This window comes from Podarcis vaucheri, assembly GCF_965113315.1.
Source record: "Podarcis vaucheri genome assembly, chromosome: 13".
Lineage (NCBI taxonomy): Eukaryota > Metazoa > Chordata > Lepidosauria > Squamata > Lacertidae > Podarcis > Podarcis vaucheri.
In genome coordinates, this window is record NC_138751.1 from 49,754,057 (window position 1) to 49,768,544 (window position 14,488).

A 14,488-nucleotide genomic window follows, 5' to 3' on the forward strand; every position below is an offset into this window, starting at 1 on the left:
CCTCCATCTTTCCCAACATCAGGGTCTTTTCCAGGGAGTCTTCTCTTCTCATGAGGTGGCCAAAGTATTGGAACCTCAGCTTCAGGATATGTCCTTCCAGGGAGCACTCAGGGCTGATTTCCTTCAGAATGGATACGTTTTATCTTCTTGCAGTCCATGAGACTCTCAAGAGTCTCCTCCAGCACCATAATTCAAAAGCATCAATTCTTCAGCCTTCTTTATGCTCCAGCTCTCACTTCCATACATCACTACTGGGAAAACCATGGCTTTAACTATACGGACCTTTGTTGGCAAGGTGATGTCTCTGCTTTTTAATATGCTGTCTAGGTTTGTCACCTGGAGCAGGATCTGGCAAGCCACTCCGATATCCCTGCCAAGAAAACTCCATGAACAATCCTATACCCCCAAATATATAGAGGCAGCTACACCACTGGAACAGCTGCCATTAGCCTATACCCCAATGACCTGAGCGATATAGCCCAGGAGAAGATAGGTGTATCATCTATTTGAATAAAATGATATCCGAGTAATTTTTTTGGCGTGGGTAGTAGATTTGTATTGGTTATGGTTATGTAAAAACATCATTCATTCAGTTGAAACAGTGATGGAGATGGGTTGTGCTTCTCATTCCAGAAATCTTCAAACAGTGTTCCACCTCGACAGTTAAAAATCAAGACTCAACACATTTGGTAAAAAGTCTTCTCTGAAGTAGGGTGTGGAATAGGAGTTTTATGCACTGAATGACATCTTTGTTGACAAGTGACAGAAGACGAATCTTTGGCTTTCCCAGAAAAGCACATCATGGTCCCCAACTCAACAAGAGCGGTTGCAATTCAATTGTTAATACTTCAGCTCGCCTTAGTAGGAAACATTTTCTGCGGGAATGTGCTTATCTGGCCAGAGGATGCTAGCCACTGGCTAAATATCAAGGTCATTATCCAGGAACTGCTGCATAGAGGTCACAATGTCAGCATCCTAGCCCCATCAGCGTCCATCTTAATCGAACCCAGCGATGATATATCAGCTGCCAAGTTTGAGGTGTTCCCTGTGCCCTATGGAAAGGATGAGGCCCAGTCATTCTTTGAGGACTTCGTCACGTTGTTGCTGGACCACAAGCCAACTGCTCTGACCTTCTACAGGTTTTACCAAGAGATGCGAAAGATGATGAGGAAAGTACATGAGTTCCATAAGTTCAAGTGTGAAAATGTACTGGCCGATCAGGAACTCATGGCCCGCCTGAAAAAGAGCAACTACGACGTGCTCCTTGCAGACCCTGCGACACCCTGTGGCGACCTGATTGCTGTGAAAATGGACATCCCATTTGTGTACACCCTGCAGTTCACGCCAGGCCTAACAGTGGAGAGACACTGTGGCAAGATACCTGCCCCTCCTTCCTATGCCCCGGCTGTCTTGTCTGGGCTCACAGACAGAATGTCTTTTGGAGAAAGGGTGAAGAATATAATATCTTACCTCGTGCAAGACCATGTTTTCCAGACCTGGTATGGCGATTGGGACTCTTATTACAGTCAGGTTTTAGGTAAGTCTGTTTTTGTTTCTTCTTCCCAAAGTATTGTTATTATTTGGTAGAGTAGATGCTCTAAAGAGGTCAAGGGTTCCAACTTCAGTCCTTGGCATGACCAGTTAGAAAGGACCTCCTAGTAGCAGGACTGGAAAGGCCTCATCCTGGGGCAGAGCCACTGTCTGCTGGGAATAGACCTGATCATCTGTTAGGGAGTGAGGAGTGAATCTTACCTGCTTTGTTCTTATATTGCTTCCCCAGTTGCTCTGCCTTCTGTACAACTCCCCCTGAGCTCAAATTGAACTAGAATCATATCTAAAATTAGCTTTGGAGTTGAAGAACAGACATTTTCTGCTCTTTTCCACCACTCAACAAATGATGAGCAAGCAACTTTTATGTAGTTCTATCTATTATTTCATCAGGATCCTTCTGTGCAATATTTTACTGATGTGTTTTATTGCAATGGATGGCAGAGAAACTTGATCTGATATTGTAAACCTATGTAAATTCCACTTCCCTGAGTGACAGACACACAACTATGCTTTGAAACTGGAGTTACCTGAATTTTGCAATGCAGTTCAATCGACCAAAAACACTGTACAAAAATGTGTAAGTTATGTGAAGCATGCAGGGAAATGCATACATTTGTGAGAATAGCTTTGTATATTTGGGGAAACTGCTTGCAAAGATGTGTATAATATGCAAAAGTGCATACAAAAATATGTCTGTTAGGAGTGACACTTTTTTGTGAAAACTTTTAAAATGAATGACATTTTAATGCACTAATGTGGACAATTTATTGTGGAAGAAAGAAACTGAGAGCAGCCACAATTGACCTATCCTTAGCTCCTGCACATCAGGAAGATACCACATGAAGATAATTTTCATAAAGCTGTATGTGTGATCACCACCACACTGTTGTTGTTGTTTTGAGGGGAAGATGTGTTATCAATGCATCAGTAATATTGAGGGGGAAAGAAAGTCAAGGAAACTGAAGGAACCAAAAGCTGCAACAGATAGTATCTGCATAGGGTTCTTTGCAGAATTCAGTAACAAGAACTGAACCAATGGCCTGGTTTGTCAATAGATTGTCACTAGTTCTGGTGCAGATTGAGCTACCAATGCTGACTTCAGGCCAGTTGGTTCTTTCTAACATTATGGAAGAAAAAACTTGGACTTACCCCTGAAAGAATATCCATCAAGGACCCATAGCCAATCCAGGCTTGCTAATGAATGAGTGCTCATAATACATGTATTTCTTTCTGTCCCCAGTTCCTGTTCACATCTCTTACTTTTTTTAGGTGTCCAGTTGAAATGTAATGTGTGAACCAGCTTTCACTATTTGTGGAAATGTTGAAAACGTGAAGGAGAGACAAGCTGAATGTAACCTCATTCCTCTTTCTCATTCGACAGGGAGACCCACAACTCAGTGTGAAGTGATGGGGAAAGCGGAAATCTGGTTGATCCGTACCTACTGGGACCTTGAATTCCCACGGCCTCTCCTACCAAATTTTGAGTTTGTGGGGGGTCTGCAGTGTCAGCCAGCCAAGCCTTTGCCAGAGGTAATTCTGAAACCCAATTTCACTTAGGCGTGCTTTCTTGAAAGAAGGTCTCATTGTTCTTGCTGGGTGAATTATACATTTTGAGAAGTGTAGCAAATGTAGTGGATGAGCTTGTCATCACTGATATAGTTGTGCCAGGAAGAACTTGGCCTGCTTAATTTTCTGCTTTTCAGGCTGATGTGAAAAGCACAGGTGAAAAAGTGGAGAAAAGGTGTCTGCAGCTGGAGTGACCAGTGACTTGGTCTGTTGTAAACTCTGCTCTCTGGGTGGCGCTGTGGTCTAAAACACTGAGTCTCTTGGGCTTGCCGATTGGAAGGTCGGCGGTTCGAATCCCCACGATGGGGTGAGCTCCCGTTGCTCTGTCCCAGCTCCTGCCAACATAGCAGTTCGAAAGCACAACGGTGCGAGTAGATAAATAGGTACCAATGTGGCAGGAAGCTAACCGGCATTTCTGTGTGCTCTGGCACTTGTCACTGTGTAACGTTGCGCCAGAAGTGGTTTAGTCATGCTGGCCACATGACTTGGAAAGCTCTCTGTGGACAAACACCAGCTCCCTCAGCCTGAAAGCGAGATGAGTACCGCACCCCATAGTCGCCTTTGACTGGACTTAACCATCCAGGGGTCCTTTACCTTTTACCTTTAGAACTCTAATAGGCTTCCATGGATCCTAAAGCACAGTTTGGAAGCTGGAACTTAAAGATCATTTCCCAAACACTCCCTCACAACATTAAATATCAGGAAAAATATTCACATTGCTACTCATGCATCAGGTTCAAACGGCAAAGACATGGAGGAATGTGACTTGTCAATATATTTATTTTTAAATGTGCTTTGAACTTTTGACAGGAAATGGAAGAATTTGTCCAGAGTTCAGGGGAACATGGCATTGTGGTGTTTTCTCTGGGCTCTCTTGTTGCAAACCTAACGGATGAAAAGAGTAACATCGTTGCATTGGCACTTAGCCAGCTTCCACAGAAGGTCAGTGTTCATGTTGTTTGGTATAGAAAACAAAAACAAAAAGTTGTATAGTGGACTTGTGAAAATGCTGCCCCAATTCCCTTAACTGACCTGTGAAATTGCATCCCTTTACTGCAAACACATTAAAGATTTTCTTTTCTTGAAATCTACTTAAATACATTGGAGTTGTGTTAGACGTTGAAGCTATCCTTGTCTAATACAGTCATACCTCGGGTTACAGATGCTTCACGTTGCGTTTTTTCAGGTTACGGACCCGCCAAAACCCAGAAGTACCAGAACGGGTTACTTCTGGGTTTCGGCGGTTGTGCATGCGCAGAAGTGCTGAATTGCAACCCATGTGTGCGCAGACACAGCGTTGCGGGTTGCGAACGCTGCGGGTTGCGAACGTGCCTCCCGCACAGATCACATTCGCAACCTGAGCATCCACTGTAAATATTATGATAGTTAATTATTAGTGCATAATAATTCATAGAGAAGATGATGGACAATGGAATTTGTTCTGGGTAACTTTTAGTTTATTTGTTTTCTTCAATTTTACCCGTACATTATGAATGTAGGAGTCATGGAAGCTTTCCTCTTATTTTCTAATCCAGGTTCTTTGGCGCCACAAAGGGAAAAGACCAGAAACTTTAGGTGCCAACACCAGGATTTATGACTGGATACCACAAAATGATCTTCTTGGTGAGGGATACCTCATGCTTGTTGCAATTATGGCTTCATTGCTGTGTTCTGCCAGTCCCTTGGAAATATCTTTCCTCCATCCCCATATTCCTCACTCATGACAGCAATGAGCATTCTCCCCTTGTTCTATTCTGATCCATTCCTGATCACAGAATGGTAGTTGTTATGTATCCAGTGGTCTGCGTTTGCCTGAGCTTGAGTCCGGACTAGGGATTCTGAGCCCCTGTGTCCTGATTCGATACTTGACAATCCAACCATAGAACATTTCAGGATTTGGGCCACTGCCATTGGCCCTGAAACTCTGAGTTATGATTCGCAGCTTAGAGGTTTAGGTTTCACATTGGGAGTGGCTCAGACATTCAGAAATGTACAGTGGTACCTCGGGTTAAGTACTTAATTCGTTCCGGAGGTCCGTTCTTAACCTGAAACTGTTCTTAACCTGAAGCACCACTTTAGCCAATGGGGCCTCCTGCTGCTGCTGTGCTGCCGTAGCACAATTTCTGTTCTCATCCTGGAGCAAAGTTCTTAACCCGAGGTACTATTTCTGGGTTAGAGGAGTCTGTAACCTGACGCGTATGTAACCTGAAGTAGCACTGTATATAAGCAGTTGCTCTGCCCCTGTTGTCCAGTTCTGTTAGTTCAATAAAGGTTCCGGCGGTTATCACTTTGCCTTGCTTCATGGGAACCCATCTACACTTCAGTAGTATCATAGAACTGTAGTGTTTTCTAGTCCAACCAGCAAGTTTACTGTGCTCCTGTGTTCTGTGCTGCCTGCTTTCTTGTTGAGGATATATCTATATGCAACATTCAGGGATAGCATTGCATGTGGACTAAGCTGGAATGCTATAGCTGAAGATCAATTATAATTTAACCATTTCATATCGAGTAAATTTTCCTCTTCCTTCTCCAGGACACCCCAATACCAAAGCTTTTATAACACATGGTGGAGCCAGAAGAATTTATGAACCTAGATTCCCATGTTTAGCAACCATTCCCATAACAGGGAGAGGCATGGAAAACACATGGGGTACACCCCAGGGAAAACCAAGCCCCCAGACAGTGCTAAATTTTTGGTGCTTTGCGTTTTCCACTATTCAGGATGCCAGGGACTACAAACTCTCTCTGTTTTACAAAAATGTTCTTGTGTGCTTGGCCAGGGTCAGTGCTGAGTTCTTTGTTGTGGTTGTTGTTGTTTAGTCGTTTAGTCGTGTCTGACTCTTCGTGACCCCATGGACCAGAGCACGCCAGGCACTCCTGTCTTCCACTGCCTCCCGCAGTTTGGTCAAACTCATGCTGGTAGCTTCGAGAACACTGTCCAACCATCTCGTCCTCTGTCGTCCCCTTCTCCTTGTGCCCTCCATCTTTCCCAACATCAGGGTCTTTTCCAGGGAGTCTTCTCTTCTCATGAGGTGGCCAAAGTATTGGAGCCTCAACTTCACGATCTGTCCTTCCAGTGAGCACTCAGGGCTGATTTCCTTCAGAATGGAGAGGTTTGATCTTCTTGCAGTCCATTGAAAAGCATCAATTCTTCGGCGATCAGCCTTCTTCATGGTCCAGCTCTCACTTCCATACATCATATACCATATGTATAGTGAACAGCTATCTTCAGAGATTGCCTGACAGTTGGACTATGCTGGGCACTGCTGCTGAGAATCAATGCTAATAACCTACTTTTATCATCCCATAGTTAACAGAGTCTCACCTTCTCTTTCCAGGACACCCCAAGACCAAAGCCTTCATAACACATGGTGGGATCAACGGGATTTATGAAGCTATTTACCATGGCGTTCCCACAGTGGGGATTCCCATGTTTGCTGACCAGCCTGACAATATTGAGCACATGAAGGCAAAAGGGATGGCTGTGGGGCTGGACATCCAGACAATGGAAGCCGAAGATTTAGTGGATGCTGTGAAGGCTGTCATTCTCAACGCCACGTGAGTCAATCGCAAACTCTCCTCTGAAAGTGAGAGATGACTAGTGGTCTCCATTAGTCTGCAGAATGCATGTGAGATTGCTTCAGGGCCAGGTGTATGGCAGCTTACCTGTGGAAATTTGCAGAAACCATGCCAAGTGTCAAAAGCTGATTGTGGAAGAGTATTGCTCCTTAGCACTGAGCCCGTTGTTGTTTTGCTAGAATTGCAAACTTTCCTAGAATTGCACTGCAGTCTACTTAACAGGGTTGCTGTAAGGATAAATTCAAAATGGTGTTCAAAATGCTACTGTAAAAAGTAGAATGGTTCAGATCAATGTCCATAGTATCAAGGCATGCATTGCACCCTGCTTGCACACCTCACCCGGGCAAGTATGCACCCACACATTGGATTTGCTGAAGATATGCATGTAAAGTCATGTGCTCATATGCCTAAATATTGTGGTTCTGTCACAGATTTGCACCTCCTTTGATTTGTAGGTGTTTGTTTTTCATGACTCAAACCTGGCGACACACACAGTCCTCCCCCAGTTCAAAATCAGGGACAGTAATCCGTAAACAGACCCCTGTGTTGCAATATGGACAAGCTGTACAATATAACAGCAGTGACTACAATATCATATAAGCACTGACCCAGAGTGTATTTTCTACAGCGTTTGTATTTGCTTACATGTAAGATTGGCTTGTTAAGAAATTGAACTACATCCTTCTCATATGTAATTCTTACAAGTCTGGATGATGAAGAATTGATCAAGATTAGCTGATGAAGCATTGAACAAAAGAGATTGGTTATCTGGTAACTCTGTTCCGACGATATTTGGTGTCAGATTATGTATATATCAAACTTTTGAATTATTCTACCATCACTGGTGAAGAAGATTTAGAGACTTTGGCTGTATTTCTGATCATTTGTATTAGTCTATAAATAGTGTTTAGTGCCATTGTTATTGGCCACTGTGTTGTGTTATATTGTTCAGCAAAATCAGGGACAGGCAGGCTGAAAATATACTTTTAATTATTATCATTCTTTATTTATCAATTATTGAGTTTATATCCATTCCATCTTTCCCCTAAGGAGCTCAAGGTGGCATTCATGGGTCTTCTTCCCCCCATGTTATTCTCACAACAACTCTGTGAGGAAGTTGAGGCTGAGAGAGACAGTAATTGGCCCATGGTCACACAAGGAACTTGATGGCTAGCTGATGGTTTTGACTCTGATCTCCCAGCTCCTAGCCCAGTTAATATGCCTCCACTTTACTCCACTTTCTGGAAAGAGGGGTATAATATTTTCACACAGGTCTGGGAATTTATGGGCAGTGAGGCGACTTGACTATGCTACCACTCAGTGGATTTGTAACTGGCTGACTGACCGAACCCAAAGGGTGCTCATCAATGGTTCCTCTTCATCCTGGAGAAGAGTGACTAGTGGGGTGCCACAGGGTTCTGTCTTGGGCCCGGTCTTATTCAACATCTTTATCAACGACTTGGATGATGGACTCAAGGGCATCCTGATCAAATTTGCAGATGACACCAAACTGGGAGGGGTGGCTAACACCCCAGAGGACAGGATCACACTTCAAAACGACCTTGACAGATTAGAGAACTGGGCCAAAACAAACAAGATGAATTTTAACAGGGAGAAATGTAAAGTATTGCACTTGGGCAAAAAAATTGAGAGGCACAAATACAAGATGGGGGACACCTGGCTTGAGAGCAGTACATGTGAAAAGGATCTAGGAGTCTTGGTTGACCACAAACTTGACATGAGTCAACAGTGTGACGCGGCAGCTAAAAAAGCCAATGCAATTCTGGGCTGCATCAATAGGAGTATAGCATCTAGATCAAGGGAAGTAATAGTGCCACTGTATTCTGCTCTGGTCAGACCTCACCTGGAGTACTGTGTCCAGTTCTGGGCACCACAGTTCAAGAAGGACACTGACAAACTGGAACGTGTCCAGAGGAGGGCAACCAAAATGGTCAAAGGCCTGGAAACGATGCCTTATGAGGAATGGCTAAGGGAGCTGGGCATGTTTAGCCTGGAGAAGAGGAGGTTAAGGGGTGATATGATAGCCATGTTCAAATATATAAAAGGATGTCACATAGAGGAGGGAGAAAGGTTGTTTTCTGCTGCTCCAGAGAAGCAGACACGGAGCAATGGATCCAAACTACAAGAAAGAAGATTCCACCTAAACATTAGGAAGAACTTCCTGACAGTAAGAGCTGTTGGACAGTGGAATTTGCTGCCAAGGAGTGTGGTGGAGTCTCCTACTTTGGAGGTCTTTAAGCAGAGGCTTGACAACCATATGTCAGGAGTGCTCTGATGGTGTTTCCTGCTTGGCAGGGGGTTGGACTCGATGGCCCTTGTGGTCTCTTCCAACTCTATGATTCTATGATTCTATGATTCTATGATTCTATGATTCTATGACTTATTAACAGCCCAGTGTGGCTCCTTTAAGACTAAGCTATGCAGGCTGCCATGCAGTGCATATGTATGGGGGAGCAATCCCCATGGAATTCAGTGGGGCTGCACTGGCTGTAAAAGAAGAACCAGGAAGAAGGAGCTGGATAAAACCACTATAAAAACTGTTTGATTTGAAATTAGCCTGGCTTTGAGTTTGTTGATGTCTCTGGTAACCTTTCTCTCACTTCTTGGGTGTTAGCTCATATTATAGATGTATATGATCTGTGTCGCTCAGTTTGTTCTATTGCTGCAGATTTGTCACTGCCTTTGGCTATTTAGATGGGTTGAGTAATAGGCAGTTCCTTTGGCATGAATCCACCCTAGACATTGCGATAGCAACTCTGAACCAAGCTATGGCACTCAGGGTTTATCCACACTTCCTCTTGTCTTGCTGCTTCCCCCCCACCCAAGAGAAAGCTGCTCTTTAGTGCTCAATTGGAGGAAAGAGCAAGTCCTTTTTGGCCCTGGATTGCCATTTGTTCTGATCTATAGTCAATGAGCGAGTTTTCCCTTGAAAAGGAACAGGGCAAGGGGAAAACCGCTGGGACGCATGCTTTCTGGGCACAGCACAAGCAGAAGTGTGGATGAGCCCATAGTTAGGTGCTAAGTATTTATACAGCTGCGGTGTTTAAATGCCCCGTTTCACTGCAAAGTAGAAGGATAGAGAGAGGGTGCTAAGAGGTGGTGGCCCCATAAGTTTTCTCCCAGCAGTGAAGCAACTGGATAGCAGGGACACCTTCTGAACCAAAGTAAGACACATTTTCAGTTTAGTTAGGTGCTAAGCATTGTAGAGGGACGCAGGTGGTTCTGTGGGTTAAACCACAGAGCCTAGGACTTGCCGATCAGAAGGTCGCGGTTCAAATCCCTGCAACAGGGTGAGCTCCCGTTGCCAGGGCCAGGGCCAGGGCAAATAATGAGACCCAGTCTTACAGCTGTGAAACATAGCAGGTGCTGCTAGGTTGTGTTAATTAAGCTGTGTCAGCATTTGGACATAGTATATAAGGAGAAGCACCTAGCTCTCTCATTACCCTGGGGGATGGGTTGGGTCATGTTTGTTGTTCTCTTTAGTGTAAAAGGAGTTTTGTATTTGTTATTAAAACCTTGTTAAAGTTATTTTTGAGTTCCTTGTCATGCATGGTCTCCCCAGCAAACTCTCTGCAGTGCTACTAAACTGCAAATAGCCAACATCTTTGGCTCCTGCCAACCTAGCAGTTCGAAAGCATGTCAACGTGCAAGTAGATAAATAGTTACCGCTCTGGTGGGGAGGTAAACGGCATTTCTGTGCGCTGCTCTGGTTCGCCAGAAGCGGCTTAGTCATGCTGGCCACATGACCCGGAAGCTGTACGCCGGCTCCCTCGTCCAATAAAGCGAGATGAGCGCCGCAACCCCAGAGTCAGTCACGACTGGACCTAATGGTCAGGGGTCCCTTTACCTTTACCTAAGCATTGCAGTTGTACAAATACTTAGGTGTCCACAATATCTTTGCAAGGCAGAAGGATGGGGAGAAAACCACAACTGGTTAGGCCCCTGGGACCTCATTGTCCACACCCCTATGACTCCTTAGCAGCCCTGGCAGGTCCAGCAGGACCCATTGCTACTGCTTACCAACAGGCTTTGTTGCAATATTTCCAAAATATTAATCTGGGCAGGATATTGCCTTCAGTTAAGCAGCTGCAACATTAGCAATAAGTCACTTTTGGATCTTGAATGGAAAACAGTAGGTAAGTTTTAATGCTGCTTAACAATTTTCAGAGGTGTGCCCATGTGGGTGTGTTGCAACAAAAGGCTAACCAATTGAACATGATGACATAATAAATGTGTTGATTTTAAAAGCTGTTTTTAATCTTGGGGGTAATCATCAAGGACTTTAATGCTACAGTGCTTGCTAAACTGCAATCAAAAATTGAGTTCTGGTCCTATCTCCAGGGGCGTAGGAAGGTGGGGCGGAGCGGGGGGTCATCATGGAGGGGGGTGACAAATTATCAAGGAACAATTACTGCCCTACTAGGAATTTAAAAACTTTCTTTTAAAAAAATGCCTGCTCCAAAGGTCTTACTACACTAGGGATTATATATATCTATATACGAAATTTCATGCATATCAGTTAATATCTTGACCCTGCTCCACGAAAATAGCTGTTTACTTGGCCATTTGTCCTATGTTTTGAAGGCTGAAATTTCAATTCAGTGGAGCACTTACTGTTCCCAGCCCCAACCCTGCGGAAAGCCTTCTAATAAGACTTTAATTTGATTTTGACGTTTTTAGGAGGTAATTTAATTATTGTTTGATTTTATAGCAGTGTTATGTATCTGATGTTAGCCGCCCTGAGCCCAACTTCGGTCAGGGAGGAGGGGATATAAATAAAAGTTTATTATTATTATTATTATTATTATTATTATTATTAATTATTATTATTATTAATTATTATTATTAATTATTATTATTCCTTTGTAAGAAAATATGAAATGATGTAAAACCATTTTTGCAGACAAAAAAATAATAATATAAATCAACGTGGGAGTGGGTTGACAAGAAATTTTATGCACTGGGTACCACCTGACTTTCCTACGCCTCTGCCTATCTCAATTTGTTTTTATTTCTCTCCCCCACCTTCCTTTCCTCCAGATATAAGGAAAATGCGTTAAGGCTATCACAGATCCACCATGACCAACTGTTAAAGCCACTGGACCGAGCTGTTTTTTGGATTGAGTTTGTCATGCGCCACAAAGGTGCCAAGCACTTGAGAGTAGCTGCGCATCACTTGACCTGGTACCAATATCACTCCCTGGATACCATTGCCTTCTTGATTGGTTGCATGGCACTCTTCACATTCATTGCTGTCAAATGCTGTTTGTGCTGTTTATTGTATTGTCGGAAACGTGTTCGGATCATTATGAAGACGAAAACAGAATAGTTCCTCTTGGGACTCAGCCATTGTTGTGTGCACCTTTATGGAATCTGCTTCCAAAAGTGCTAAGCATTTTCAGCTGTCTAGAGAAGGTTTTAATGTTTGGTGTTTTATCATGTTTTTTATATTCTGCTGGGAGCTGCCCAGAGTGGCTGGGCAAACCCAGCCAGATGGGCGGGGAATTAATAATAATAATAATTTATTATTATAGCAATGCTCAGCTGAAGCCAGCCTTAACAACCCTCCATTCAGCAGTGGAGAGAGGAGAGTTGGAGGTATTCACAGCGCATTTTTCTGCTACCCTCGATGGCAGCCTCATTTCCTGTCACGGTGTTTCCTGAGTCTCAGACAGAAGCGAGCGTTTAATGTGTGAAGTAGGAGTTGGAATCTAGCATGGTGATTGGTCAGTTTCGTTGTTACCACAGCCAATAGCTACTTCACTTCCTTTCCCAGTGTAATGAATGTTTTTTGTACTTTTGTCCATTTACTGTATTTATTTCCCCTGATTTGAACTCTAAAATTGTGATTTTCTTGAGTCAGATTGAGAGTACCCCTAAACACACACACACAACAACACTGGGTATCCATAATGGTTTGCTTTAGGGTTACTCCCCCCACTTTGAGATTATTCTATAAAAATAAAGATCCAGAAAATGCAGTATAATAAGGTAGTAATGTAAAAGAAATGCAATAGTGATGCAGAAAAGGAATCCATGGCTGCAGCTTTTATGCTGTAAATGGCTTGGCTGCACTGCTCAGAATACAGCTCAATTTTTTATAAATTAAATAAAAGGATCAAGGCTCATTAACAAACTATCATATGGTTTTGCTATCTGAAAATAGACCAAATAAAGTTAAATCGCACCGTCTCAACATGGGCATAAATACTCCTCCCTTCCACTGCTGCAGCAAATACAATACACGGATAGTGAACTGAAGATTGCATCTCTGTAGTAGAGCAGGTTAAATCTGGTAGACCTGCAAGAGAACCCAGTCTCAAAGCCAGGCCAGCAGCCCACGAAGGCAATACCAAGCTGTCTCCTTCCGTATAAGACAGTATTTGACATTCCCTTAATGCTCCTTTTGTGACTATCCCCATGAGATACGATGTCAAAATACTGCTCTGCATTCCGTGTTTGGTACAAGCCAATAAGGAATCAGGGCAGGGCATTTTCAGTGGTGGCCCCAATGCGTTAGAATTATTTGTCTCAGGAGAACTTGACAGGTCTATCTTCCTTGCCTGCAAAAGCACAGAGATTCAGGCATGCAGTAAAACAGCAAGATCCATCTCATTCATTCTCTCCTCCACTCTTCACCCCCATGAATACACTAGCTCAGTGGCGTAGCGTGGGGGGTGCCAGGGGTGCCGGCCGCACCGGGCGCAACATCGGGGGGGGCGCTCGCTGCCTCCGGAGTCGCCGAAGAGCCTCGGGCGCAGGCTGTAGCGGAGCCGCATGTCTCGCGGCGCCCGGCTGAAGGCGCCCAGCAGGCAGCGGCTCTCAGCGCTCGCCGCGGAGGACGCGCCAGGCAGCCCCTCCTCACAGCCCCGCCTCCGCCGGTGCTGCTGCAGCTGCTGGCCGTTGCATTTTCCTCGCCTCTCTGCCCCCCTCCTCCTCCGGGCAAGCAGCGTCGTTTGGGCGGCAGCGCCAGCAGCAACTCGCAGGTTAGGGGTTAGGGGGGGCGCAAATTACTTGCGTTGCCCCGGGTGCTGACAACTCACGCTACACCGCTGCACTAGCCAGTGCTGGTTTTACATATAAGCTAAACAAGCTACAGCTTAGGGCCCCACTCTCTTGCCCCCCCCAATTGCACTATTAATATACTTCTTCTTAATTGTATTTCAGTTCAACAATTACTTTGATAAAATACATATTTTGTTATGTGCAAATGGCTTTAGATACCTATTAGGTCCATAAATCACCATATAGCATATATTCAACACAAAAAACAGCGACAATTTGTTGTTGACAAAGGACAGCTGGACATATAAAGGGCCCCATTACCTTCAGGAGCTTAGGGCCTCCTCAAATCTAAATCTGGCCCTGGGCACACGCATGTAGCAGAGTTATGATTGCATTGCATCATGGACTTAGGGGTCTCAGAGTCCCATGCAGAGATGAGCAGCAAAAGCCGAACCCCAATTTTGGCATCAGTCAGAAGGCTGGCTACCGTATTTTTCGCCCCATAGGACGCAGTTTTTCCCCTCCAAAAATGAAGGGGAAATGTGTGTGTGTCCTATGGGGCGAATGCAGACTTTTTCTGAAGCCTGGAGAGCGAGAGGCATCGGTGCGCACTGACCCCTCTCGCTCTCCAGGCTTCAGGAAGCTATCCGCAAGCCTTGCAAGCCCGGTGGGAGTTCCCGCGGGCTCACAAGGCTTGCGGGCAGCAGCCTGCAGCCCCCGCGAGTGTCCGCAAGCCTCGCGCGCCCGGCAGGAGGTCCCGCCGGGT

The 14,488-nt window shown here is 44.6% G+C and overlaps 1 protein-coding gene across 1 annotated transcript; it reads left to right on the top strand.

Annotated features, from left to right (window-relative positions):
- Window positions 1-713: 713 nt before the first annotated feature.
- LOC309516245 (UDP-glucuronosyltransferase 2A2-like) lies at window positions 714-12,575 on the top strand. Its single transcript, XM_082194937.1, has 6 exons — window positions 714-1,537; window positions 2,933-3,081; window positions 3,928-4,059; window positions 4,653-4,740; window positions 6,456-6,675; window positions 11,758-12,575. The coding sequence occupies exons 1-6, from the start codon at window positions 802-804 to the stop codon at window positions 12,044-12,046; spliced, it is 1,614 nt and encodes a 537-aa protein (XP_082051063.1). The 5' UTR covers window positions 714-801; the 3' UTR covers window positions 12,047-12,575.
- Window positions 12,576-14,488: the final 1,913 nt, after the last annotated feature.